At 38.2% G+C, this 26,653-nt stretch overlaps 1 protein-coding gene across 4 annotated transcripts in view; it reads left to right on the plus strand.

Moving 5' to 3' along the window:
- Positions 1-26,653, plus strand: part of MYO1D (myosin ID) — a 384,944-nt gene that overhangs the window by 72,368 nt on the left and 285,923 nt on the right. For all 4 annotated transcript variants that reach the window (XR_010133616.1, XM_031011723.3, XM_055388511.2 and 1 more), the window contains exons 2-3: positions 23,188-23,396; positions 25,395-25,488. Coding sequence is in view for 3 of the 4 variants with exons in the window: in XM_031011723.3 (XP_030867583.1) it covers positions 23,188-23,396; positions 25,395-25,488 (303 nt within the window). In the remaining variant the exon portion in view is untranslated. The remainder of the gene's footprint in view (positions 1-23,187; positions 23,397-25,394; positions 25,489-26,653) is intronic.

Below are 26,653 nucleotides of genomic sequence, written 5' to 3' on the forward strand. Positions count from 1 at the left end.
AGTCTTTGTTCTCTTGAATCATTACAAATTTCCTGGTAATTACTGTGTTTGGATTAGATTCTTTATAAGTGGGACTACTCTGTAAGGTTCCTTTAAAAGCTCTGCTTTGCAGATGTTGTTTTGTAATATGGAATCAATCCTTGCCAGCAAGAGTGTAGTTTATATTGCATCACTTCCTTTGCAAGAGAATTGACTGCAGGATCCTTGGGGTTAGGGTCATTATTTTTTCATTGTTTTGCAAAATGTGTATTGCCTATTTATGATGTTAGAACTTTCAGATTAGTCATGACCAGAAATTAACTGGGAATGATTATTACACCTGTCAGCTGGTAGTGCGATGTATATAAGCTATAGATGATTTTTTTCCCAAACCAATTTCATGATTTGTAAACATTAGTTTGGTTTTAATATAGGATAACATCCTTTTAAAATACATATTTCCAGCTTTTCTTGAAAAATTGGAAGTTCTGGGCCAGGCGTGGTGGCTTACACCTGTAATCCCAGCACTTTGGGAGGACGAGGCAGGCAGATCAGGAGGTCAGGAGATCGAGACCATCCTGGCTAACACGGTGAAACCCTGTCTCTACTAAAAATACAAAAAATTAGCTGGGTGTGGTGGCGGGCACCTGTAGTCCCAGCTACTCGGGAGGCTGAGGCAGGAGAATGGCGTGAACCTGGGAGGCGGAGCTTGCAGTGAGCCGAGATCACGCCACTGCACTCAAGCCTGGGCGACAGAATAAGACTCTGTCTCAAAAAAAAGAAAGAAAGATTGGAAGTTCTGGCACAACTTGGTTCACATTTCAGAATGGGAACCGTCTGCTAGAGTTAACAGCTGCTTACTTTATACAGGGCTCATGCTTCTCACAGCCCTCACCATGCCCTGTTTGACTGACTTCTTTCCTTTTCCACTTATCTTTGCCGGTCTAACTTCCATAGACAGTTTGGCTACTGGACTGGTGTGTAATAGTGCGATTTGGCCGCCAAATCTAAAACCAAGACAAAATGAAACCTCCAGCTTTTTTAGACCAGCAGGTACCTTTCCTAACTTGATGAAGCATCATTTGAAGAACAAAATCATGTATCATTCTGTGTTTAAAATTAGTTGGTTGATCACAGAAATAGATTATTATAATCTGTATAAACAAGTGAAATTGATCTGTATGTATATATATGTTATAGGTCTACATACACACATACATGTATATGAGAATAAGACAAATTTGAAAACATTAACAATTGGGCATTCATCTGAATGAAATTTAGGAGTTTTTAATGGTCTTCTTACAACTTTTAAGTTTGAAATTGTTTCAATGTGAAAATTATTTTTAAAAGTCAAACTAACTCTTAACCACAGATTTTTAACAGTGAAAAATATTTTTCTTCCCTAAGTGATTAATCTTTGTCAGATTAGTCAGATTAGTCAGGATTTGAGAAAGGGAAAATTTAAGACCAACTTAATTGATACCATGTTTTACAAGTTATTTCCCAGAAAAAAAAATTTTTCTTTAGCTGATATTAAAAATAAAACTTAGAAAAAATGTTTTTAATGCATTAGCAATTGAAACTATTTGTCTCTGCATCCAAACTGTTAGTACTTTGACATAGTAAAGTACTCAAAGCATAAATAAATGCGTTGCTTCTCTGTGTCCAAAGAGGAAGCTTATTAGCAAAATATATACATATGTGGTGATGTGTAGACATCTACATGTTAGGTACTTTAAACAAATGATCATACTGTCAGAAGAGCACAGACTTGAGCTGTTTGTTCATTTGTGGTGATGAATTTGTGCCAGTTCATTCCCATTGGTCTGATCTCCCTTGTAATCAATAGTATGTGTCTCCTAGAAGGCTGGTCAGGGTACAAGCTGTATACCACACAGCCAAGACTGAGAACAGATAGTCAACAACTGAATTGATTCTCCATATTTTCCACAATAAACTATCCCAGATTTGGATAGTGGAGGTCCGTTTCAGCTGGCTGCAGTATCCTTTGGACATGTCTGTCATTCTGTGAGAACTTCCTTATTTTCTGGCTCATAAAGATAGTCCAGGTTCATCTTGTATTTCCTGTGTCCCCATTATGGATTCGGCCGTTTCCTTTAGTATAGCATTTAGAAATCAAGAACTGGGTGGTAGATATGGTTGTTGCCATTGGTGTGTCATTGCTCTTACAAACAGAGCTAGGAAGGGGTTTGGGGAATGCACACACACACATACACGTGTCTACATCTATTTCTTTGTCTGTTTATTGACAGGTACCATATTGATATTTACCATTTCAATCTAACACCATGGGGTTTATTTTAACCTTCCCTCTTTCGTATTTGTAATTTCTTTCTGTGGTAGGAAGAAACCTGGGCTCCCATTATCCTCAACATATATACTTATTTTCTCAGTTTTCCTGTATGTCACCAATTTCCACTCCCCCTGCCATGCAGGCCACTTCCTAGACCCCTCCCCTGCTGGACAACCCAGCTGCACCAGTGGAATCCTTACCCTGGCCCCACCACCAGCCCAGTGATCCAGCCGAATCCTCAGCCCTGTCTCTGCCAAATATACTGGCCACACTGGCCAAACCCTTGACTTTTTAAACTTAGACGAATTATAAGCAAAATCTTGAGACAAAGTATTTCCTGGAACTTTAAAATAAGAATATTAGTAGTTTTAGTTATTCAATCACACATTATTTAGTTTCAAATCTTATTCACAGAAGATGTGAGACTTGTTTAAGTAAAGATTTGTAAATAATATTATTTATAAATAAGCTTAGTTTTTCTTTCACTTTTTTGAAATGTCATATTAATAGACACTTAGAGAAACTGTTTACTGCTTAAATGAGCAAGATTGAACTAGAGGACAGGCACTTTCCTTTTTTTCTTGTTTTATTTTTAATTTACAAATAATTATATTTATGGGGTACAGTGTGATGTTTGATACATGTATACATTGTGGACTGCTCGAATCAGAGTAATTAGCATATCTGTCACCTCAAATATTTATCGTTTCTTTGTGATAAGGACAGTTAAAATAGTCTCTTTTAGATTAGCTGGTGTTGTGGCACGCACCTGTAGTCCTAGCTACTCAGGAGGCTGAGGTGGGAGGATTGCTCAAGCCCAGGAGTTTGAAGCTATAGTGAACTATGATTACGCCACTGCACTGCAGCCTGGGCAACAGAGTGGGACCCTGTTTCTGGAAAAACAAAAATAAAAACAAACAAACAAAAAAAGCAAATAGCTCCTTTAGCTGTTTTTCAATATGCAATGCATTATTATTAACTGTAGTCACCCTGCTGTGACTTTTTCCTCCTCTCTAGCTGAAACTTTGTACATGTTGACCAGCATCTCCCAGTTCCCCATCCAATCCTCCCCTGGTCTCCAGCCTTTGGTAGCCACCATCTACTCTCTACTTCTATTAAGTTCGACTTTTTTAGATTCCACATGTAAGTGTGGTCATGTGGTATTTGTCTCTCTCTGCCTGGCTTATTCTACTTAGCATAATGTCCTCTAGGTTCATCCATGTTATCAAAAATGACAGAATTTTCTATTTTTTTAAATAAAAGCTAAATAGTATTCTGTTTTATATATATATATTTCGCATTTTAAAAATCTATTCCTCTGTTGATGAAAACTTAGATTGTTTCTATATCTTGGCTATTGTGAATAATGGTGCAGTGATTGAGAGTGCAGACTGATCTTTGACACAGTGATTTTAATTCCTTTGGGTATGTATATATCCAGTAGTGGGACTGCTGGATCATAAGGTAATTCTGTTTTCAGTTTTTTGAAGAACTCTATACTGCCTTCCAAAATGGCTGTATAATTTATAATACCACCTACAGTGTACAAGGGTTCCCTTTTCTCCACATCGTCTCTAACACTTCTTATCTCATTTTTTTGATAATAGCCAGTCTAACAGGTATGAGGTGATACCTCATTATGGTTTTAATTTGCATTTCTCTTATTATTAGAGATGAGCAGTTTTTCATATGTATTGGTCACTTGTATGTCTTCTTTTGAGAAATATCAATTCAAGTCCTTTGCCCATTTTTAAATAGATAGTTTATTTGTTTTCTTATTATTGAGTAGTTTGAGTTTCTTGTATATTATGGATATTAGCCCCTTTCCAAAGTACAATTTGTAGGTATGTTCTCCCAATCTGTAGGTTGTCTCTTTACTCCATTAATTGTTTCCTTTGCGGTGCAGAAACTTTTTAGTTTGATGCAATCCCATTTGTCTGGTTTTGCTCTTTTTTTTTTTTGGTTTTGCTCTTTGCTTTTAAGGTTATATCCAAGAAATCACTGCCCAGACCAGTGTCATTGAGCTTTTCCCATGTTTTCTTCTAGTAGCTTTATAGGTTCAGGTCTTATGCTTAAGCCTTTAATCCATTTTTAATTGATTCTTCTTTAAGAGGGGAGATAAAGTTATATTTTCATTCTTCCATATGTGAATATCCAGTTTTCCTAACACCATTTATTGAAGAGATTGAGGACAGCTATTTTTTTAGAACAATTAAAGATTCTCTTAATGGCTTATGAAGCTCAGAATGCAGTCATGGTTGGGATGATACTTAAAAAATATACTATTTGTCTTAAATTGGCAACCAATCTACCTACACAAATTTCTCTCTCAGTTAGATCTAGCAATAAACGAGATTTAATTTCTGCTAGAGGGACTAAAAAATAGGGAAAATTATTTGTTTTTTCCATTTCCTGATGTATTTGATCTGTTTTTAGTTTTTGACTCTTTTCTTTGCCACTACATTTTTATCCTCTTAGTTCACTTCCTGATGTCTGGTATTCCTGAGTATAGAAAATACTTGGTTATTTTCACAAATGGAAAAGGACTGGCTGGCTAAAGCAAAGTAGTAGATTATCCAAATCATGTTTGTCTTTAGCATGTGTTGATTTGTGTTTCTGAATGTGGACCCATTTAATACTTAGAAATTTTAATAATGAATCTCTTAGTAGTTCCAGTTCCCTTTTACCTTACTTACTAAAAACCTTTTTGAGCTCCACAGCAGTATACTAGAAATAAGTATAAATAAAAAGAAATTTGGTTCACATTGTCTTAGGAAACTTGATTACAATCTAGGAAGAAAGCTGTAAAATGCCATATCTCAACCATCATTTAAAGATGAAAACTCTTTGCAGAGTGGCCATAGCTGATGTCTTTCACCTACTTTAGGTCTTCTTTACACCCTTCCAAATTCAGCTCCCTTTCCCTTACCATAATCACTCTATCCCAAAATGAACAGACATTATTGACGGCCCCAGTGAGCAGCTTTTGATATTTCACTTGGGGATGCCATCTCACATTCTTAGCTTCCATTTAGGGGCTGTTGGCATCAAAAGAGTTACAGTATTACCAGATTAGCACCGTAGAAGTTCCATGTGCCTCCAGACACTCCCAACGTTGAAGCAGTGATTGAGCCTCCTTAACTGTGGACAGGGGAAGGGAAGTAACCACTTACTCTATCTTAGACACAAGGAAGATTATTCTTTAAAAAAAGGTAAACTTAAGCTAAAAGAAAATGCCAGATATAGGAAGTATAAGGATAGTGCAGAATATAGGAAGTATTAAAAGCTTTCTATGAGGAAATGCAGCCTTACGGATGTTACAGACTTCTGACGAGGAAAGCCAAGGAGAGCCAGCAGACAAGGTGTCTGGCCCTTCATTAATTCAATAAATATTTTGGCTGATTTTAAAATACTTTGCTCAGTTCCTTGTTGGCTATTAATTCACCCCAACAAAAACAATAGTCAAACAATAACTTTAGGAGCGTCTGGGAAACTTTCCGGTTTTTCTACTCATGCAATCCATTCTGTAGTAGAAGTAGATCTCCTTGCCAGGTCAGTGAAAGCTGTGCTTTGTAATTCAGGTTTCTCCAAGTAGAGATGATGGTTAAATGATTGGCATAAATGTATTTCTTTCTTATCTGTAACTGGGCACATGATGTCAACAAAAGAGGGCTTTAGAAGATTTTCTATTAATATTTAGTAAATGTATAATTAGCAACATACATGGAAAAGATCTAAAATAATTCTAGGCACAGAGTTGATGCATAGTAAATATTAGGTCAGAATGAATCTGTTTATTGAATTTAAAAAAGTTTTGTGACAGTAAACTGAAATGAAAGTAATCCATGCGCTTGACGTTAACCACCTGTGAAAGTCTTCAGTGTCTCTTGTCACGACTACAATGGCTCCTCCTTATCTGTGAGGGATACACTCCAAGACGTCTAGTGGATGCCTGAGACCACCTATACTGAACACTATATATACTGTTTTTTTCTATATGTACATAGATGTGATGACGTTTAATTTTTAATTTAGGCACAGTAAGAGATTAACAGCAATAATAAAATAGAACAATTATAACAATAAACTGTAATAAAAGTTATATGAATGTGATGTTTCTCTCGAAATATCTTCATGTTTTTGGGCCATGGTTGACCGAAGATAACTGAAACCACGAAAAGCGAAACTTTGGATAAGGGGGACTACTGTGCCTCCCAGCCTGTGCCCAAAAGCTGCCTATCTGGGTACCTGAGGATTTTTAATAACACCTTGGAAAACCTTTCTTTAAATACATCACAGTCTTCACGTGTTATGAAAAGTGGGATAAGAAACTACGTTTTTAGAAAAGTGATGCAGCAGGCCAGGCGTGATGGCTCACGCCTGTAATCCCAGCACTTTGGGAGGCCGAGGCGGGTGGATCACGAGGTCAGGAGATCAAGACTGTCTTGACCAACATGGTGAAACCCCATCTCTACTAAAATACAAAAAATTAGCCGAGTGTGGTGGTAGATGCCTGTAATCCCAGCTACTTGGGAGGCTGAGGCAGGGGAATCGCTTGAACCTGGGAGGCAGAGGTTGAAGTGAGCTGAGATCGCACCACTGTACTCTAGCCTGGTGACAGAATGACACTCCATCTCAAAAAAAAAAAAAAAAGTGATGCAGTGTACTAAGTTTTCTGTCATTTTCTGAATTAGGCATAGTTATTTAAAAGTAACAGGATATACTGTTTAGGTTTCCTGTCGTCCAGAGACTCGTCCCATGGAGTGAAATACCTCAGTACCATGTAAGGTAGAGAGGCTTCCTACCAGTATAAATTTGAGAGTGGGAAGGGATGAGAATCTTAAGTTTATTCTATTTAGTTAAAGTCCTCAGCCATCTGTGGGATTTACTTGTTTTTTAAAAGGATGTTTGGCTGGGCATGGTGGCTCACACCTGTAATCCCAACACTTTGGAAGGCTGAGGCCAGCAGATTGCTTGAGCTTAGGAGTTCGAGAACAGCTTGGGCAACATGGCAAAAACCCCGTCTCTACAAGAAATACAAAAATTAGCTGGATGTGGTGTCCTGCGCCTGTAGTCCCAGCTACTCAGGAAGCTGAGGTGGGAGGATCACTTGAGCTTGTGAGGTGGAGGTTGTAGTGAGGCTGCGATCATGCCACTGCTCTGCAGTCCAGACAACACTGTGAGACAGTCTCAAAAAAAAAAAAGTATGTTTAATACTGTAATTCACATGGTTTTTAATATTATTTAAAATGCATAATTGTTATCAATTCATATAATTGTCAATGCCTACTAAAGAGTTTTCTGCATCAGGTCCAGGTATCCTTCATTTTCCTGAGCAGTGTTGATTTATAAATAAGCTAACTCCCCAGTTAAGGTAAAATGCAGCTAACTACTTCCCTAGGCATGCCAAGTAGCCAAATGTTACCATAATGGGAAATCATTTCTAAATGGAATGGATGAAAAGGAATAAATATATAAATATTGAGCCCTGTGTTGGATAAATTATGTTTATTGTTGGTTGAAAGAGAAAATCAGTGTCATATTATTAATAGGTAATTTTCATTCTTATGTTTTGGTTTAAATCTTCATGCCTGTCATTATTGGACACTCAGCACTGTTAAGGGTCTTGTATCGGTTCGAACCCCGAGAGCGCACTAACAGACAACATGAGGTGGTGTGAAGCAACATGCTGTTTTAATGAGCGCCTGGGTGCAGGCGGGCTGAGGCCTAAAATGGCCTCAGCACCAAGTGAGGACGGGGCAAAGGTTTTATAGTCTCCTGTAAACAGGAAGTGTCGTAGTCTGACGTAACTGCTATGTTGTACCCGGATGGCCTCTTTCTCAATCTTTAGTACTTGTCTTCAGGCGGACTCTCTTCCTCCTTCTGCTATCTTGCTGGCGCAAGTTGCTGCCCCAAGTTGCGCCTTGGAACTGGGCCTGAGAAGAGAGGAGTTATTCATCTCCTTAAGCTTTCAGGCCCCGGGGAGAATCTTACAAGCACTTCATAGCTAAATAATGCTATGGTGATTTATTCATGTGCTGACATTGTATAGCTTCTTTATTGTATTTTTTAAAAAACTGAATTGCATGAGACCTTAGTAGTTAACGTTTTATGGGAGGAAGGTATTGTGTTTGTTTCTATTATACCAGGAAGGTTGAATCACTGAGGAACTTGGTATGATGAATTCAGTTAGTAAAAAAAAAAAAAAAAAAAATTTAAATAGAACCCAGATATCTCCTGTCTCTTTAAAATATTTTTCCACTTTTAAATGGGGCAATGAAGTATGTGTTCTCCTTGCCGTGTTTGCTGGCCGTGATGGTGTGGATATCTGCTTGCCCTCTCCACTGCTGATGATCTGTGTTTGCCATCCTTGGTGTTGTTCACTTTGTGTTCAGGGGATCGGGTTTAATTCTACGAGAGAAAGAAGTGTGAGAAACATCTTCACTTGGATCTCTCTCAGGTGTCTCAAACAGATTGCATAGTCTGTCTGAATCACAGTTGCCTCCTGTCCCTATCCTCATTAATGGAGCATCACGGTCTGCTCAGTAGCTCATGTGAGATACTTACCCTGACACTTCCTTCTTTCTTGCCTCTCATACCCAGTAAGTTACCGTCTCCAATAGATTATATCTCTACTCTTAAAGCCTGTCTACTTCTCTGTCTCTCTACTGCTCCATCCCAACCAGAGACCCCGTCATTCCTTCCTGAGACCAGCGTAGTGCTTCCTAACTGGTCCATTAGCAGGCACTCAATTCCTTACACCCTGCAGCCTGCAGCTTTCAAAAAAGCAAATGTGATCAATACTTAAAGCTCCACCCTTGGATAAAGTCCACAAGCCCTAAGGCCTTGCGCGCTCTGGCCCTCCTCTCACACCTCTCTCCCTATGCTGTCTCTGCTGTGGTATAGTCACATGCCCTGCTCTGGATTCCTCAAACACTGCTGCTTCCCTCCACCAGTACAGTGCATTCTATTGGCTCTCCTTGGACCTCCATTTAGTGTCTGTCCTTATCATTGCCTGCATTAGGGTGGAGATGAGTCTGCTGTTTATTCTTCTGCTTGTGGCTCCCAGCACAATGCTTGGAACATGAGTGCTAATAACTAATGATTGATTGAATAAACAACTGGATACAAATACAATTAAATACATCAATAACATTTAAAATTAGGCATGCCTTAATAAATAAAAGAATTGTGTTTTGAAAAAGCAAGCATCACCTAAAAACGTATATATCAAAAACAGTTGTTTTCCATTGCAGAGGAAAGGTAAGATAATTCATCTAGGCATCTCCTGACCACATCTTCTGGTTAACTACCATTTGTGCAGCTCAAATGAAGAAATATTGCACCAGAAGAAGAAAGCCAAGAAATGAAGTCACAACGTCAGTCATTTAATCCACCACCTGTGGTCCTAACTAGTTCTTATGTCCTGTGGTAAGCCTAAACAATTTTACTGAAGGCATTTGGCCTTAGAGGGTCCCCATGAACTGCTAGAAGAATGCTTTATAAACATGAAGCCAAGCTGGATCACCGTTCGCTATGCTAGCAGAAGTAACCCTCACTGTGATGTTAAACAGAAACAGCACTGATGCCGCATGCTGAACAATGGGTCTCAAGTGGAGGAAAGATATTTCCTGCCATTCTTATGACTTCTGCTATTGCTCATAATAAAAATAGGACTTGGTATTATTGTGCTGTTACCATGTACTAATTAGTGTGCTGAGCACTTTATGCAGAGTATCTCACTTCTTGTAACAATCCTCTGAGGGAAAGGTACTATATCAGTTGAAGAAAGTGAGGCACAGGGAGGTTAAACAGCTTCCACGTGATCATAGAGCTAGTCAGTGCTAAACTGCAGCCAGATCCCAGAGTCCACCTTCTTAATCAATACACCCTTTCCTCTGCTATCGATGGACCTGGGAATACCCATATGCTGCACTGGTGGGCTGTGGTGGTGGTTCTTAAGTGCTGTCTTCCAAGTTGTTAATTCTAGGCTTCAGTGTGTTAACAAAAGATCAAAATAAAGCATCCTTTTCCAAATCATTTTAAGAGAGTGTAAACCAAGAAGTGGTTAGAACTGTCTATGTGGAGATTATATAATTGCATAAATAATTCAAATGTCAAGCAATACAATTTTTAGGAAGTCTTCTTTGAAGCCTCCCACTCCTAAAGCTGGTTTAGGTATCCTTCTCTAAGCTTCCATGACATTCTTTCTATCTTTGTTATTGCCTTAAATCTTTTCTGGAACAGAGAGAGAGAGTGAGAGACAGAGGAGAATGAGAACAAGAAGGGAATAAGTTAAAAAAAAAAAAAAAGCCTAGTTTTTAAACCCTCTATCGTTGTGCTTACTGCATAGCATTGTCTGTTTATATAAGCCTTTGAGTACAATAATACTATGTCTTATTCTTCTAGTAACTAGTAAGTGTCCATGTGCCAAGTACTATGTCAAGAGCTTGAGTGCTGCACTGGTGGACTGTGGTGGTGCTTCTTAAGTGCCCTCTTCCAAGTTGTCAATTCTAGGCTTCAGTGTGTTAACAAAAGGTCAAAACAAACCATCCTTTTCCAAATCATTTTAAGACAGCTTGAGTGCTCTTGACATAGTACCTGGCACATGGACACTTACTAGTTACTCAGATGTTTATAAATGCACACAATCAGTAACTAGCAGAGCCAGGGTTCAAACCCAGGGCTCCAGTGCTGTATGACTCTAAAGCTCATAATTGGAGACCAAGGTAGGGGGATCATTTGCGGCCAGGAGCTCCAGACCAGCCTGGACAGCATAGAGAGAACGTGTCTCTACAGAAAAATCAAAAAATTGGCCAGGCATGGTGGTGTACACCTGTAGTCCCAGCTATTGGGGAGCCTGAGGCAGAAGAACCACTTGAGCCCAGGAGTTTGAAGTTACAGCGAGCTATGGTCATACCACTGCACTGTAGCCTAAGTGACAGAACAAGACCCTGTCTCTAGAAAAATAAAAACAAAAATAAAATAAAGCTCCTACTCTTTCCAACATATGGTCCCTGTCCATCTCAGGAACGCACAGTCTAACAAGGGGATAAAACTAATTGACTCCATCACATGGAAACCATGATTTTTGCCAAGAGAAGCAGAAACAAGATGCTTTCACCCTTGGGAGAGATTCTCATCTAAGAACTGGCAAGGTGGGCTGAACCTTATTGAAAGTAACCTAATGAACATTGCATAAGCTAGGCGCATCTGTGAAGAAAGGGGTCAAAGTTTTGTGTATTTTGAAAATAAAACTCTGTCCTTTCTAAATAGGCCAGTATTGTTGGTTTAAAAACCCACGCCCATGAAACAGAAACTCTCATACATTATAAGCAGAAGTTTAAATTGGTACAGTCTCTTTGGAGACTAATTTGGCAATATAATTCATAAATTTAAATTGCTTATATCCTTTGAACTAATAATTTGAATTCTAGATGTGCGTTCTACAGATATACATACACATATGCACAAAGAAATAGCTACCATTATATTTATACTTGCGTTGTTCGTAGTAACAAAACTAAATGTCCAATAGGGACTGATTAAATATATTATTGTATAATCACCCATGAAATGGAATACTATGCAGCCATAAAAAACTTGGCTTTTCTCTATCTACTTACATGAGACTTTTGCCAAGATAAACATTTTAATTAGAGAAAAAAAAATTGCCATTCATTCAAAAACAACAACAACTAGACTGTTTCTAAATGAATTCACAGGAAACCAGCAGCGGTGGTTGCCTCTGAGGAGGGAAGCTATAGGAAAGAGGAGAGAGAAACACTTTTCACTGTGTATTCATTTACATCTTTTGAGTCTTTTACTAAGAGTCTATCTTGCCTATTCTAAATTAATTAATTAACTATATAAAGAGGATTAGAAGTTGGATTTTTATTATCAACTTCTAATTTTGATATAATTTCAAATTTACAAAAAAGGTAGACGATACTACAAGAAACCCCCTTTTGTTCTTTACCAGTTGTTTACATTTTGCTCTATTTGCTTCCTAATTTCTCTTTGTATATTTTTATATATGTATGTAGTTATTTTTTGTAACCATTGGAGAATAAATTGGAGACATCAGGCCCCTATCATTAAATAATTCAGGGTGTGTTTCTTAAGAACAAGGATCTTCTCTTACATAACCACAATACAGTGATGAAAGTCAGAAAGTGTAATTTTGACGCAATTCTGGTTTCTAATTCATAGCTGATGTTCAGATTTTATCAGTTGTCCCAACAATATCCTTTCTTTTTTTTTTTTTTTTTTTTTTTTTGAGACGGAGTCTCGCTCTGCTGCCCAGGCTGGAATGCAGTGGTGTGATCTCGGCTCACTGCAACCTCTGCCTCCTCGGTTCAAGCGATTCTCCTGCCTCAGCCTCCCGAGTAGCTGAGATTACAGGCACGTGCCACCATGCCCAATTAATTTTTGTATTTTTGGTAGAGATGGGGTTTCACTATGTTGGCCAGGCTGGTCTCAAACTCCTGACCTCGGGTGATCCACCCACCTCAGTCTCCCAAAGTGCTGGGATTACAGGTGTGAGCCACCATGCCCAGCTCATTACTGACATGATTTTAATGCCCATGTGGTCGCAGATGGGTGCAGTGAAAGTCCATTCAGTCTAGCTCCTGTGTCCTTTTGACATGTGCGTTTCCTACTTTCTGGCTCAACAAGACAGTCCAAGCTCATTTTGTACTTTCCCTATTCCAGTGATAGAATCCGCTTTTCTTCAAGGAGCCCTCAGTCCTTTTAGTTAAGAAAAATGGTATTTCCAGGCCTTTATCTGGTGTTACTGTTTCTCTAAGTGGACAGAGTTAGGAAATGTGTGTGTGTGCATGCCTATTTCTTCCTCTCTCCCTCTTCTCTCTCTTTGCCCTGCATATACTATGAGTTTGTACTGATTCTTCCAATTCCGATTGAGCCCCATATATTCTGTGACCTTCTTCTCCAGCAATGAAAAGTCTGTCTCAGAAGTTGAGTTGGAGTAGATACCATTTAATTTTATTTTTCTAGAATAAAAGTTGCTGTTTGTATCTAGATTATGTGAAGTTGTCCACATAAAGAGAAGATCGTTCTGAAGATAAAACATGAACAAGATAGATGTGTCCTCTATTCCTTTGCAGGTAGACAATAAACAAGTAAACAAAAAACAACTTGTGACCGGTATTACAAAGGAAACATACAGGTGTGGAATGATGGGGGATAGAGAAATTTTGATGGATAAGGAACTTGTGTGAAATTTAGGAAACAAACAGGTGTGGAATGATGGGGATAGGGGAATTTAGATGAATAAAGGCCAGTGCACACAGTAATCAGAGGTAGATGGCATGAGATGAACCAATATCTGTGTGTCAGATTGGCTTGAGATTAAAGTTTCCCATTGAAAAGATTTAAGGCTAGGAATGCAGAGTAAGATAAGATTTATATTTTAAGATCATACTTGCTACTGTATGGGGAACGGATGGAGAGTGGTTTGAGCAGATCAGTTAAGATGATACCTGTGACAGTGAAGATACCTGAGGTTGTATATTTTTGCTAACACCATTCACTATCAAAACTCTTGCTCTATATAGGTGAAGAAGCATATCTTATTGTTGATTTGATTTACATTTCTTTATTTGTAAGGAAGAATGAGACATTTTTATGGAATTTATTTTAGTATAACTAGTTTTATTCCTACGGTTATTGTAACAAATTACCACAAACCAGGGGGGCTTAAAATAAAGAAGTGTATTGTCTCACAGTTCAGAAAACTAGAAGTCCAAATTCAAGGTGTCAGCAGAGCAATACCCCCCAAAACCGTCAAGGGAGATACCCTTCCTGGACTCTTCCTAGCTGCTGGCAGTGGTCGTCAATCCTTGGCTTGGCTTGACTTTTGGCTGCATTCTTCTTCTAGTCTCTGCCTCTGTCATTGCACAGTGTTCTCCCTGTCTCTCCCTTCATGGGGCATTTTTCTCTTTTATTGGTTTCAGGTCCACCCTAATGACCTCCTCCTAACTTGATTTCACCTGCAAAAACCCTATTTCCAGATAAGGTTACATCCACAGATACTAGGGGTTAGGATTTCAACGTATGTTTTGGGAGAATACAGTTCAACTTATGACACTAATGATGTGTGTTTTTTATTTTTCCAAGTGACTAGCCCATTTTCTAACACTGTTTATTGATGTTTATTGTTGGTATATTTATTTACTGTTTTGAAATGTCACCATTATCAGATACCTCACATCTGTGACAAACTCACAGCCAACATCATACTGAATGGGGAAAAGTTGAAAGCATTCCCCGTGAGAACTAGAACAAAACAAGAATGCCCATGTTCACCACTTCTGTTCAACATAGTACTGGAAGTCCTGGCCAGAGCAATCAGACAAGAGAAAGAAAGAAAGAGCATCCAAATTGGAAAAGAGAAAGTTGAACTGTTGCTGTTCACCAGAGATCTGATCATATACCTAGAAAACCCCTAAGACCCATCAAAAAAGCTCCTAGATCTGATAAACAAATTCAGTAAAGTCTCAGGATATGAAATCAGTGTACACAAATCAGCAGCACTGCTATATACCGACAATGGCCAAGTTGAGAATCAAATCAAGAACTCAGTCCCTTTCACAACAGCTGAAAAAACAAAACAAAACAAAACAAAAAACAAAAAAACTTAGGAATATACTTAACCAAGGAGGTGAAAGATTACAAGGAAAACTACAAAGCACTCGTGAAAGAAATATTAGATGGCACAAACAAATGGAAACATATCCCATGCTTATGAATGGGAAGAATCAGTGTTGTGAAAATGACCATACTGCCCAAAGCAATCTATAGATTTAATCCAATTCCTATCAAAATACCATTATCATTTTTCACAGAACTGGAAAAAAAATCCTAAAATTCATATGAAACCAAAAAAGAGCCTGCACCCCCAAAGCAAGACTAAGCAAAAAAAACAAATCTGAAGGCATGACATTACCTGACTTCAAATTATACTGTAAGGCTATAGTTACCAAAACAGCATGGTACTGCTATAAAAATAGGTATGTAGACCAATGGAACAGAACAGATAACCCAGAAATAAAGTCAAGTACAGCCAACTGATTTTCGACAACTGGGTAAAAGACACCCTATTCAGTAAATGGTGCTGGGAAAACTGGCAAGCCACATGTAGAAGAATGAAACTGGGTCCTTATACAAAAATCAACTCAAGATGGATCAAAGACTTAAATCTAAGACCTGAAAGCATAAAAATTATAGAAGATAACATAGAAAAACTCTTCTAGACATTGGCTTGGGCAACGAATTCATGACTAAGACCCCAAAAGCAAATGCAACAAAAAATAAATAGATGGGACCTACTTAAACTAAAAAGCTTCTGCACAGCAAAAGAAATAATCAGCAGAGTAAAAAATAAAAAAATAACAGATATTGGCATGGATATGGTGAAAAAGGGAACACTTTTACACTGCTAGTGAGAATGTAAACTCACCAGTACAACGACAGGATGGAGAATTACCATTTGATTCAGTAATCCCACTACTGGGTATCTACCCAAAGGAAAAGAGGTCATTAAGTGAAACAGACACACACACACACACACACACACACACACACACACACACACACACGTTTATAGCAGTACAATTTGCAATTGCAAAAATATGAAACCAACCTGAATGCCCATGAACCAATAAGTGGATAAAGAAAATGTGGTATAGATACACCATGGAATACTACTCGGCCATAAAAAGGAACAAAATAATGTCTTTTGTAACAACTTGAATGGAGCTGGAGGCCATTATTCTAAGTGAAGTAACTCAGGAATGGAAAGCCAAATATCATATGTTATCATTTGTAAGTGGGAGCTAAGCTATGAGGATGCAAAGGCACAAGAATGATATAATGGACTTTGGGAACTTGAGGGGAAAGGGAGGGAGGTGGGCGAGGAATAAAAGACCACATACCAGGCCTGGGACCGTGGCTCACGCCTGTAATTCCAGCACTTTAGGAGGCTGAGGCTGGCAGATCACAAGGTCAAGATATTGAGACCATCCTGGCCAACATAGTGAAACCCCGTCTCTACTAAAAATATAAAAATTAGCCGGGCGTGGTGGTGGGCGCCTGTAGTCCCAGCTACTTGGGAGGTTGAGGCAGGAGAATCGCTTGAACCCGGGAGGTGGAGGTTGCAGTGAGCCGAGATCATGCCACTGTACTCCAGCCTGGGCGACAAAGTGAGACTCCGTCTCAAAAAAAAAAAAAAAAGAGTACATACCTGGTACGGTGTACACTGCTGCTTGGGTGACAAGTGTACCAAAATCTTGGAAATCACCCCTAAAGAACTTACCCATGTAAACAAAACCCACCTGTTCCACAAAAACTATTGAGGTAAAAAAAATTTAAGATTTTACATATAAATGAGATAATACAAAAAATTATTTTGCTTACTTTTCTCCACCTTTTCTTCCTGTCCCCTTCTATTTTCAGCGGTGTCCATTCTCTTTATGTCTTTTAATATGACCTTTATTACTGTGGATTTTTTTCTCTCTCTTCTGGTTTTTTTCTTGAGCTCTTCTAGCTTTTTATCTCTTGAAAAAATGATTTTAAACACAATTTCTCCTTTTAAATGATGCCTTCTTTGATATCTTATTTTAGAGAGCTACATTTTTTTTTGTATTCTTTGCTTTCATACAGAGTGTTCTTTCATAATTTTTCTACTTTGTGGTTTTCTTTGGGGGAGTGGGGTATTCTTGGTCTGCCTTTTGCTTGTCAGATGTTTTACCCACTACCTACTTTTTTTTTTCTTTTCTTCTGACATCTTATCATGTGCCCCATTCTGGTTCACTTCAACTGACCGTCTTTTTTCTTTTTTGACGGAGTTTTGCTCTTTCACCCAGGCTGGAGTGAAGTGGCGCGATCTCAGCTCACTGCAACCTCTGCCCCCAGGGTTCAAGAGATTCTCCTGCCTCAGCCTCCCAAGTAGTTGGGATTACAGGTGTGCGCCACCATGCCCAGCTAATTTTTGTATTTTTAGTAGAGCCGGCGTTTCGCCATGTTGGCCAGGCTGGTCTCAAACTCCTGACCTCAGGTGATCCAGTCACCTCAGCCTCCCAAAATGCTAGGGTTACAGGCGTGAGCCACCGCGCCCGGCCTAATGATTGTCATCTTTGAGTAGGTATGGTTCATTCTGGGTTGAAAGATAAAATGCACTGAGTTTGGTGGTCTGCTGCTCATTCCCTGTCTCACCAACTGTCTGCCCTGAAATGGCAAGAAGATTGCCTAACTAGAAAGCAAGTTCCCTATGTATGTCTGAGACTTCTGGGAGGTGATTTAGCATTGCCTCTTTTCATTTATCAAGATCATCTGCTGCAGAGCCACTGCACTTTTTCTCTTTTGCCTCACCACTATGACAGCCTGTTTTTTTTAAAAAAAGGAATTTCTAGTTATTTCTTCATTTAACCTCACCTTACATATACTTAGAAGTGTCAAATGGGACTTATTTTGTTCCAAAGCCACCTGCATACTGAGACCCTGACATTCTTAGCAAGGCTTTTGGTTTGGCTACTTAGGAACTGCAACCTACTTCTGGAGAACTCTACTCCAGTGCCGGAGATTTGGAGAGACATATATTCAGTCTTAGCAACCTGCCTCAACTAGGTCTAGTTTTCATAGCTTTTCACAATCTTTCTTCCTAGATTGTGGTTCAGAGTTGTGGCTAGTTTTTTGTTTCATCGTAGGCGATGTCTTTTTCTGTTTTTGTTATTCTTGTTGATTTTCTGAGGGTAGAAAGGGGGCCAAGATATCATTACTTTATCCTCCTTAAATGGAAGACCCTTGAATGGTATTTGAAGTGATACTAGACTCAACCCTAGAGAACTGGAATATTTAGAGATCAGCAGAAAAAGAGGAGTCAGCAAAGGAGACTGAGAAGGAAAACGAGAGAAGCAGAAGGAAAATGAACAGAACATGGCTCAAAGAAGCCAATAGAAGAGTGTGTTGAGGAAATGGGAGTCAGTGTCGAATACTGAGAAATTAAGTAAGATGAGCATAGAAAACCAACCAGTGAATTTAGCAATTTGGGAAGTTTGGTCAAGGTTTATTGAAGTGCAGGAGTGGAACCTAAATTGGAGTTGTCTAAGGAGATAGTGAAAGGCCAAAAAAAATGGCATGGGTAGATGGACACCTCTCCTGAGAAATAGGAACGTTCATGGTAACTTAAGATTCCATTTAAATTCAAAAAGGAAGACAGGCCAAATCAGTGTGATTAAGCAACACCTATTCAGAAAGTGTACGTTCCTCCTCAAGTAAATGAATAATACTTACGAGTAAGATTTTGTTAATACCATACCTAGTAGACCATTCGCAGAGAATTTTCTTCCTGATTATAATTGGTTCCATATATTTCAAGAAGTCAACCAAGGATAACACTGAATTCTGTTAGTGGGTGAATCTAACTTAGACGCTTCAGGAGTACATTTGAGATATAGTCATCTGAAATAAATTCCTTTTTCTCTTCTGCCTAACTCAAATATATTTTTGTCCCTTATGTTCAGTAAGTTTTAAGATTCTGTCCAGTTTCCCCGTGAAACAACTCCAATTTTCCTTTCCTCATTTCTCCTACCATTCCTCTCACTGAGCACCTTACTGATGTCTTTAACTAGAAAAGTCTTCACTGATTCCTTGTTTCCAGTCACATCAAATGTAAACTCCCTCAAATGTAAACTCCCTAAGCCTGGTTTTCATATCATATCAAATCTGACCCCCGTGTACATTTCCAACTGTTCCCCAGCATTCCTTAACACAGCCTTCTACTCTGACTGGGCCAACCACCTTCCGGTTCTCCATACCCCACCCCTCCCCACAGTATCTTCCTTTTCTGTGGGGTTGTGCATGTAGTCTGCCTGTGACTGATCTGAAGGAGCCCCTCTCATCTTGACTTCCTACTATAGATTGTCCTATATATAAGTGACACATGCAAATTTACAAGGCTACTTTAAAAAAAAGGTTTCAGAATTCCTTTACAGTGAACTATTGTTTGCCAATGTCATTATTATACCTTTATATTTTATCCATTACTACTCACTAATTCAGAACTTTTTAGAACCTCTTTGTTTCACTTAGAAGCCAGTGCAAATATATGTCCCTTTTAATAAATATTTTTAAACTTACTAGTTTAAAAAATCAATTGCTATTTATGTTAACCATTTAGGAAGTTCTAAAAAGGAAAAAAAAAAAAGGTAACAGAGCAAAGACCATAAAACTGACGCTGGAGGTAGAGTATTAAGAGTGACTCCATAGAGGACCTAGTGCTTAGACTTTTGGAGAAGGAGAGGGAATCTGGCAAGCACATGGGGAAGAAGGAACCAGGAAAAGGTGTGTGAGGCAGAATGAACTCCATGGGCAAAACCATGAAGACATGGCGCTCTTGGGAACTGTAAATAGCTCATTAATGAGAACAAGAGTAACAGAGACAGAGAGAAGTGGTAGGGGAGGTTTTGGTGGGTGGAAGTGTTGATGGTAGACGGAAGTCAACAGAAACCCGGAGGCCAGACCCTGTATGCTCTTACTCTTAGTGTTCCTCACTGAAGGTGGTTTATTGGGATAATCTTTGTCACTACAGTACATGCTTTATTACCTTACCTATCACACTATATTGTTGTTATTTATGTACAATGCTTTCCTGTTCTCTACTCCTTTTTTAATTCCCAGGGTTTGACCCGGTATCTGGCACAAAGTAGATACTGAATAATTATAAAAGTTTGTCATGAAAGGTTTGCACACAGAAGTCATAGGAACACCTTCCTTGGTCTCTTGTAAGAGATGATAACATCCTATTTCTCATCTAGGATAATTAGTAGTTCTTCCTGGAGGCAAACAGAGTAAGCGACTATATTACTTTAGTGCTTACTTACTACCCTATGGCTTTCCAATGCAAACTGAAATTTGAGTTGCTGTTAAGGTGTATATTGGCACCATCTAGTGGTGATTTTAAGACCCAACCAAATTGAAAGTTTTGTATTTGATAACCAAACTTAGAATTTCAAGTAAAATGAGCTTCTAACGTTTTGTGAATTGCTGAAGCATTGTATTTAATATCATATTCTGTTAATATTTGCCACTATCTTTGAGTTAATAGTTATGCATTCAGTTATTTTCTTAAGACATGAGATCTTGCTGTGTTGTCCAGGCTGGACCCAAACTCCTGGGCTCAAGTGATCCTTCTGCCTCAGCATCTCAAATAGCTGGGTCTGCAAGCATGTGCCACTGTGCCCAGCCATTTAATTATTTTATACATGGTGCCTATAGGTTAATAGAAAATATTTTATTTGTAATAAAATATTATTTTAGAGCATAATGGTCTATTAGTGGCTCTAAAAATTATCCAGTGAAAAAGAAGGTACATCATTGGACCAACATGGAATCTTAAAATAGTCTAATCTCATACATTATTTGCTGTATCTCTTAGTTGCAGAGTTCCCAGCTCATGAGACATTCTTCTGCTGCTTTTCTGCATTTTTTTTTTGTTTGTTTGGACAGTGCTTATTCAAAACTAAACAATCGTGCCCTTTTGATTCTTTTCCTTGGAGATACTTGAGCATGTACTGCAAATTTGCAGGTTAAGCCAGAAAAACTTGCGTAGTGAATCTTAGCTTCTTACTTTTGCGAGTCTTTGCACAGTTGTTATATAGATATTTTGCTTGTGACTTGTAGTTGACTGACAGCTGAGTCAGGGAATTGGATTTTTTTTTTTTAAGATGGAGTCTCACTCTGCTGCCCAGGCTGCAGTGCAGTGGTGCGATCTTGCCTCACTGCAACCTCCGCCTCCCAGGTTCAACCGATCCTCCCGCCTCAGCCTCCCAAGTAGCTGGGATTATAAGTGTGCACCACCATGCCGAGCTAATTTTGTATTTTTGGTAGAGATGGAGTTTCACTATGTTGCCCAGGCTGGTCTCAAACTCCTGGCCTCAAGTAATCCACCTGCCTTGGCCTCCCAGAGTGCTGGGATTATAGGCAAGAGCCACTGCATCTGGCCAGAGAATTGGATTATGATAATTGAATTCATTCATTCCTCATGTGTAAGGATTGTTGTGATTTCAGTAGCAATGTTTATAAAACAAAAATGTTATTTAAAAATCTCCCTTATGCATAACATAATCAGAAGCATACTATTAATGGATCTTTTTTAAAAAGTACTTATTCAATGTCCGAGGGTAGAGGGGTATAATTATGACCATTTTACAGATGAATAAGCTGAAACACATGGAGGTTAAGTACCTTTCACAAGGTATCACTGCTATTGAGTTTGCAATGTGAGCATTCAAACCCAGATGTAAAGGACTCGAAATCAGTGCTTTTAGCTGCCATGTAAACTTCCTAACAACTGAGAGGATACATAGAAAACCCATAGTAGAAAAATGCACTGAAAACCTTGAAGTAGTTAATAACTGTTAAAATACTCTAAATACTTGATAAAAATCTTGGTTTGAATTTATTGTTGAAATTATCAACATCTGTTTGTTTCCATTCCTAATTATAGCCAACAGCCTTCATTCCAGCTTAAAGGAAATTTAAGGTTCTTGCTTTTTGGTCCCAAATGCTTAGTTATTTCTCCTGCTCCACCAGCCATGAAGCAAGCGTGCTTAGAGACATGCTGTCTGTGAACCAGCATTTTGCCTGTCAGGGCACACCCTTTGTTCAGTTCTTGGATGTGAGAGAGATGTCTACCAGTATCTCTCAGCTGGTAGAGCATGTTGGTGGTAACCACTTGTTATGTGGAAACATCTAAGCTCTGGGCCACATATGTTTCTATGTGTGGATTACTGTGTAAAAACAGTGGACATATATGGGTTTTCTAAATTTTATATTTAAAAATTTTCTTAAATAGACACATAAAGTTGCACAATTGCAGTCATAGCATACCTACTCAAGCTTTGTATTCTTTTTTTTTTTTTTTTTTGTCCTGTGGCCTCTTCTCACCTGCCCATGTGGCCTTCCTCTTTATTTCTCTCCTTCCACATAACCCTGCTGTGTGTATAAAATGATGCATAAAATATAACATGTATTTGTCTATATTTTTTCACACTTATGTACTCATTTATAAAATATATCTATGTACAGATACAAATACGTATGATTAGATTTTTAACCCTATTTTATGGGGAAAAGGTAGAATCATATTATATATACTTTAGAAATACACATGCCTTTCAACCAGGTGTCCCATTCCTGAGAATCTATACCACAGAAGTAAAAGCACCAATCTGTAAGATTATGTATCAAGAGTGTTTTCTGCAGTATTGTTCATAGAAAGCAGGAAGGAACAGGAATCGTTGAATATATAATGATATATCGACACCATGGAACTTTAGGCAGTCATAAAAAAATAAGTTTGATTTAGAGCAGAAGTGTCTCCTCCACCATTCTCTCTGTTATGGATTTTACTGTTTATATTAATTTACTAACATTTTAGTGAGGTTCAAGAGGGAGAAAAAAATGTATATGACAGTCCTCTTTATAACTGAAAATCTGACTAAGTGGATTTCAAGATCTACTTTAACTTCTATTTCTTTTCCTCCTAGAGCTCTGAGATTGTCTTCAACACTTTTTAGCTTTTTCATCTTCTTACCCTTCTGTATTTTGGAAACAGGAAATCCCAGCCTCCAACAAGTTAAATTCTTCCTTCTTGCCTGGCTTTTAACCCCTACTGGTCTTTTCTACCAATGGCATCTGAAGGGGCACAGCCTCAAACATTCTCTGCAAGTTAACTCAGAGCCAATGAAATGTCAGTTCAGAAATCATTCCTAGGATATTTGGACTTCCTTGGAAATAAGAGACTCACAGGACAGATACATCATTTCTCTGTAACCACAGCTACGTCTTCCTTTTCTTTTGCTTCTGTACAGATTTGAAAAAGGGCGCATCTATACGTTCATTGGAGAAGTCGTCGTTTCTGTGAACCCTTACAAGTTGTTGAACATCTATGGAAGAGACACAATTGAGCAGTATAAAGGCCGTGAGCTGTATGAGAGACCACCTCACCTTTTTGCTATTGCGGATGCTGCTTACAAGGCTATGAAGAGGCGATCAAAAGACACTTGTATTGTGATATCAGGTAATTGGAGGGGATCCCCTGTATTTCCAAAGTCACAATGTGTTTAATTTGTTTGATACTCAAGAATCCAAACAATTGATTACATATTTTTTTAAAGGTAGAAGCCTGAGCAATTCTATAGGAGAGAGAAAAGTGATGAACGTTAAATACCAAATTATTTATATCATTTCTGATCATCCTCTAATCTTGGTTCATTTATGAATACATATTACACTTGGATGACTTCTGGCCAATTTGTTAGATTGAGCTGACATGGAAAATGTTTCCATCTCAAAAACATAAAAGTCTGGATAAAATGTAACAAAATTATTTTAAATAGCAAAATGAAACCAACGAAAATGAAATATTGAGGTGTGAAAAGGAAGAATCAACTCAAAATCAGACTGGTGCTTGGGAACTAGTGTTGAGGGACCTACCTAGGCGTGGGGGCCAAAAATAAGCTTTCAGAGCTGAGGGGCTGAGTATTGAAGCCCAACAAGTGGGGAGATAGGCGCGAGATAGGGTGCACACCTCACATGTTTGAGGACTGGAGCCAAACTGCCTACGTTAAGGGGAGCCCTTCAAGGACCCTTATGTAGTGAAATGGGGACAGGAAAAATATCTGTTCACTGACCCAGGATGGCCTCTCCCAAATTGTGGGAATTTCTTCAGGTGCTAATAATACCTCACATTTGCACTGGTGGTTTTATGCTTTTAGAAACACTTTTATAATCATTATTCCATTTTGGCGAGCAAAACAACTCTCTGGTATGTAGAACAGTTATTTTTCTACTTTATAGATAAGAATATTAAAGGTCAGAGGAGTTAAGTAACTTAGTGTTGGAGTTAGAAAATTATATCCTAGGACTATGTTTTATTTAAAACAAATCACAAAAACAGTATTACTGGGTTTTAAAGGGGAGAATAAAAACAATTATATGGGTGTGTGGAGTAAAAGCAAAACGTTTCTTCACCTTGAGTGCCTTATTCTTCCCAAAATTCCAGTAGTAACAGCTGTTAACAGTTCAGTGTTTATCCTTTTATACATTTTCTCTGGATGTGCAAACAAATACAGTCATAATTGCATGTGTAATTATAAGTATATAATTATATATATAGAATTATGTCTGTTATATAATTAATTTTTCCATTTAATAATATATAGTAAATATATTTTCATTGGTGTTTCTATAGAGCTAGTGCATTCTTTTATAATAATTGTATAGTGTTCCATTTAAATAATTGAATCATAATTTATCCAGTTATCTACTGATGGATATATAATTTCCAGATTTTAGCCATGACTTACAGTACAGTCTATAGAAATGTTTTAAAACCTTTGAACATTATTATTATTTGGTTATGTTAGTATTTTTTAGTATTTCCTTAGGAGAAATTTCTACCAGTGGAATTTTTGAGTCAGAAGGCATAAGCATTTAACATTTCGAAGATACTTCAAAATTGGTTCCTTTTTCCCCATCCCCCAGCATTATCCCAATTGTCATGCTTTTTCTATGATACCTTGTGTCTGGAGCTTGCTGTTTTGTTTTTTCACTAAAATTACTCTAACCTTAATTTTTTAGACGAATTATTTTGTCCCCTTTAAGATTAAAAGAAATTCTCTTATAGAAAATAAGATTATATGAATTTAGTTGTAACCACTGTTTGACTCACACCTTATTTCATTTCTGCTAGACTTATGAGTCCCTACCAAGTACTAAAACTTTAGTCTTAGTTTACCACATCAGTACCTTTTTCCTAAGTAAATCTTTATTTGTAGTCTACTCATTATTTTAGTTTTATAATAGTTTTATTTTCTTCATCATATTCAGGTCTGTTAGAACCACTAACCATACCAAGGCAGGACGAAATAACTCAAAAAAGCAAAAAAATGAAACAGTGCAACATGTGGGATTTTAAATGCATCACCAGTATCAGATTTTTAAATTATTCTATTAAAAATTAGCTTACTCTTGGTTTAAATTATTATGTTAAGCCCTGAACAATTTTTCCCCCCAGGGGAAAGTGGAGCTGGTAAAACGGAAGCCAGTAAGTACATTATGCAGTATATTGCGGCCATCACCAACCCCAGTCAGAGAGCAGAGGTTGAAAGGTAAGAGCACTCTAATAATGGGGAGGAATTCTTAGCACTCTGTTTTCTCTATGGACTTGGCTAGACCTAAACTCTAGGGGTTGAGCATTTTGGGGGTCTAAATCTATGGGCTGAGCATTTTTTGATGATTAAGCTACTTTGATTCTCTTAAGTGCATATTGTCTCTGTACTTTTATTTATTTCACTGTATCCATTTCTAGATTTGTTTTTAATAGAAAAATAATACTATGGTAAGCTTTACCTAATTATGAGACCAAAAGAATCATTACTCTGAAACATTTGAAAGTGTTCCCATCCTGGTTTATTACTGTTGACTTAAATGTGGTCAGCAGAGCTGTTATAATTTACACTGGTAGGTTTTATTGTTCAAACTCTCACAGGTTCCTTGCTCTTTGCACCACATCAGGGTTTTTAAAAAACTGTGTTCTGAGAGAAGTGGGACTCTGGAAGGCAGACCCATGCCTTCACATTATCATCATTACAACATTCAGAACCCACTGACAGTGGAATTTCTGAACAAGATTCATTTTCTTTTTTTCTTTTTTTTTCTTTTTTTGAGATGGAGTCTCGCTCTGTTGCCCAGGCTGGAGTGCAGTGGCGCGATATCAGCTCACTGCAAGCTCCGCCTCCCGGGTTCATGCCATTCTCTTGCCTCAGCTTCCCGAGTAGCTGGGACTACAGGCACCGGCCACCACGCCCGGCTAATTTTTTTGTGTTTTTAGTAGAGACGGGGTTTCACTGTGGTCTCGATCTCCTGACCTCGTGACCCGTCCGCCTCGGTCTCCCAAAGTGCTAGGATTACAGGCATGAGCCACCGCGCCCGGCCGAACAAGATTGATTTTCTAAAAGGATTTCATGCCATACTGTGCTGTTGCTCATGGGAAGATTAGTAATAAAGCTGATCTCTACTGTCTGGGGCCCAGCATTTAGGGGAGCAGCTGTCACATAGTATTTGCTTAACAAATACTTAAGGGATGAATGGATGATAGCTATAAAGCAACAAGACTCACTTTCTTATGTGGTGCAGCCTTTTTGAAGAGAGAAACTGTTTTCCTAATTGGTTACTTCAAAGCTCAGTACTAATTTAGTAAAGAGTCCCACCTCATCTACACATAACAATCTTCAGTTTTATAAATAAGAAGAAAGGATATTGGGTTGATGTAAA

The sequence above is a fragment of the Gorilla gorilla genome, chromosome 4 (assembly GCF_029281585.2).
Source record: "Gorilla gorilla gorilla isolate KB3781 chromosome 4, NHGRI_mGorGor1-v2.1_pri, whole genome shotgun sequence".
In the NCBI taxonomy this organism is placed as follows: Eukaryota; Metazoa; Chordata; class Mammalia; order Primates; family Hominidae; genus Gorilla; species Gorilla gorilla.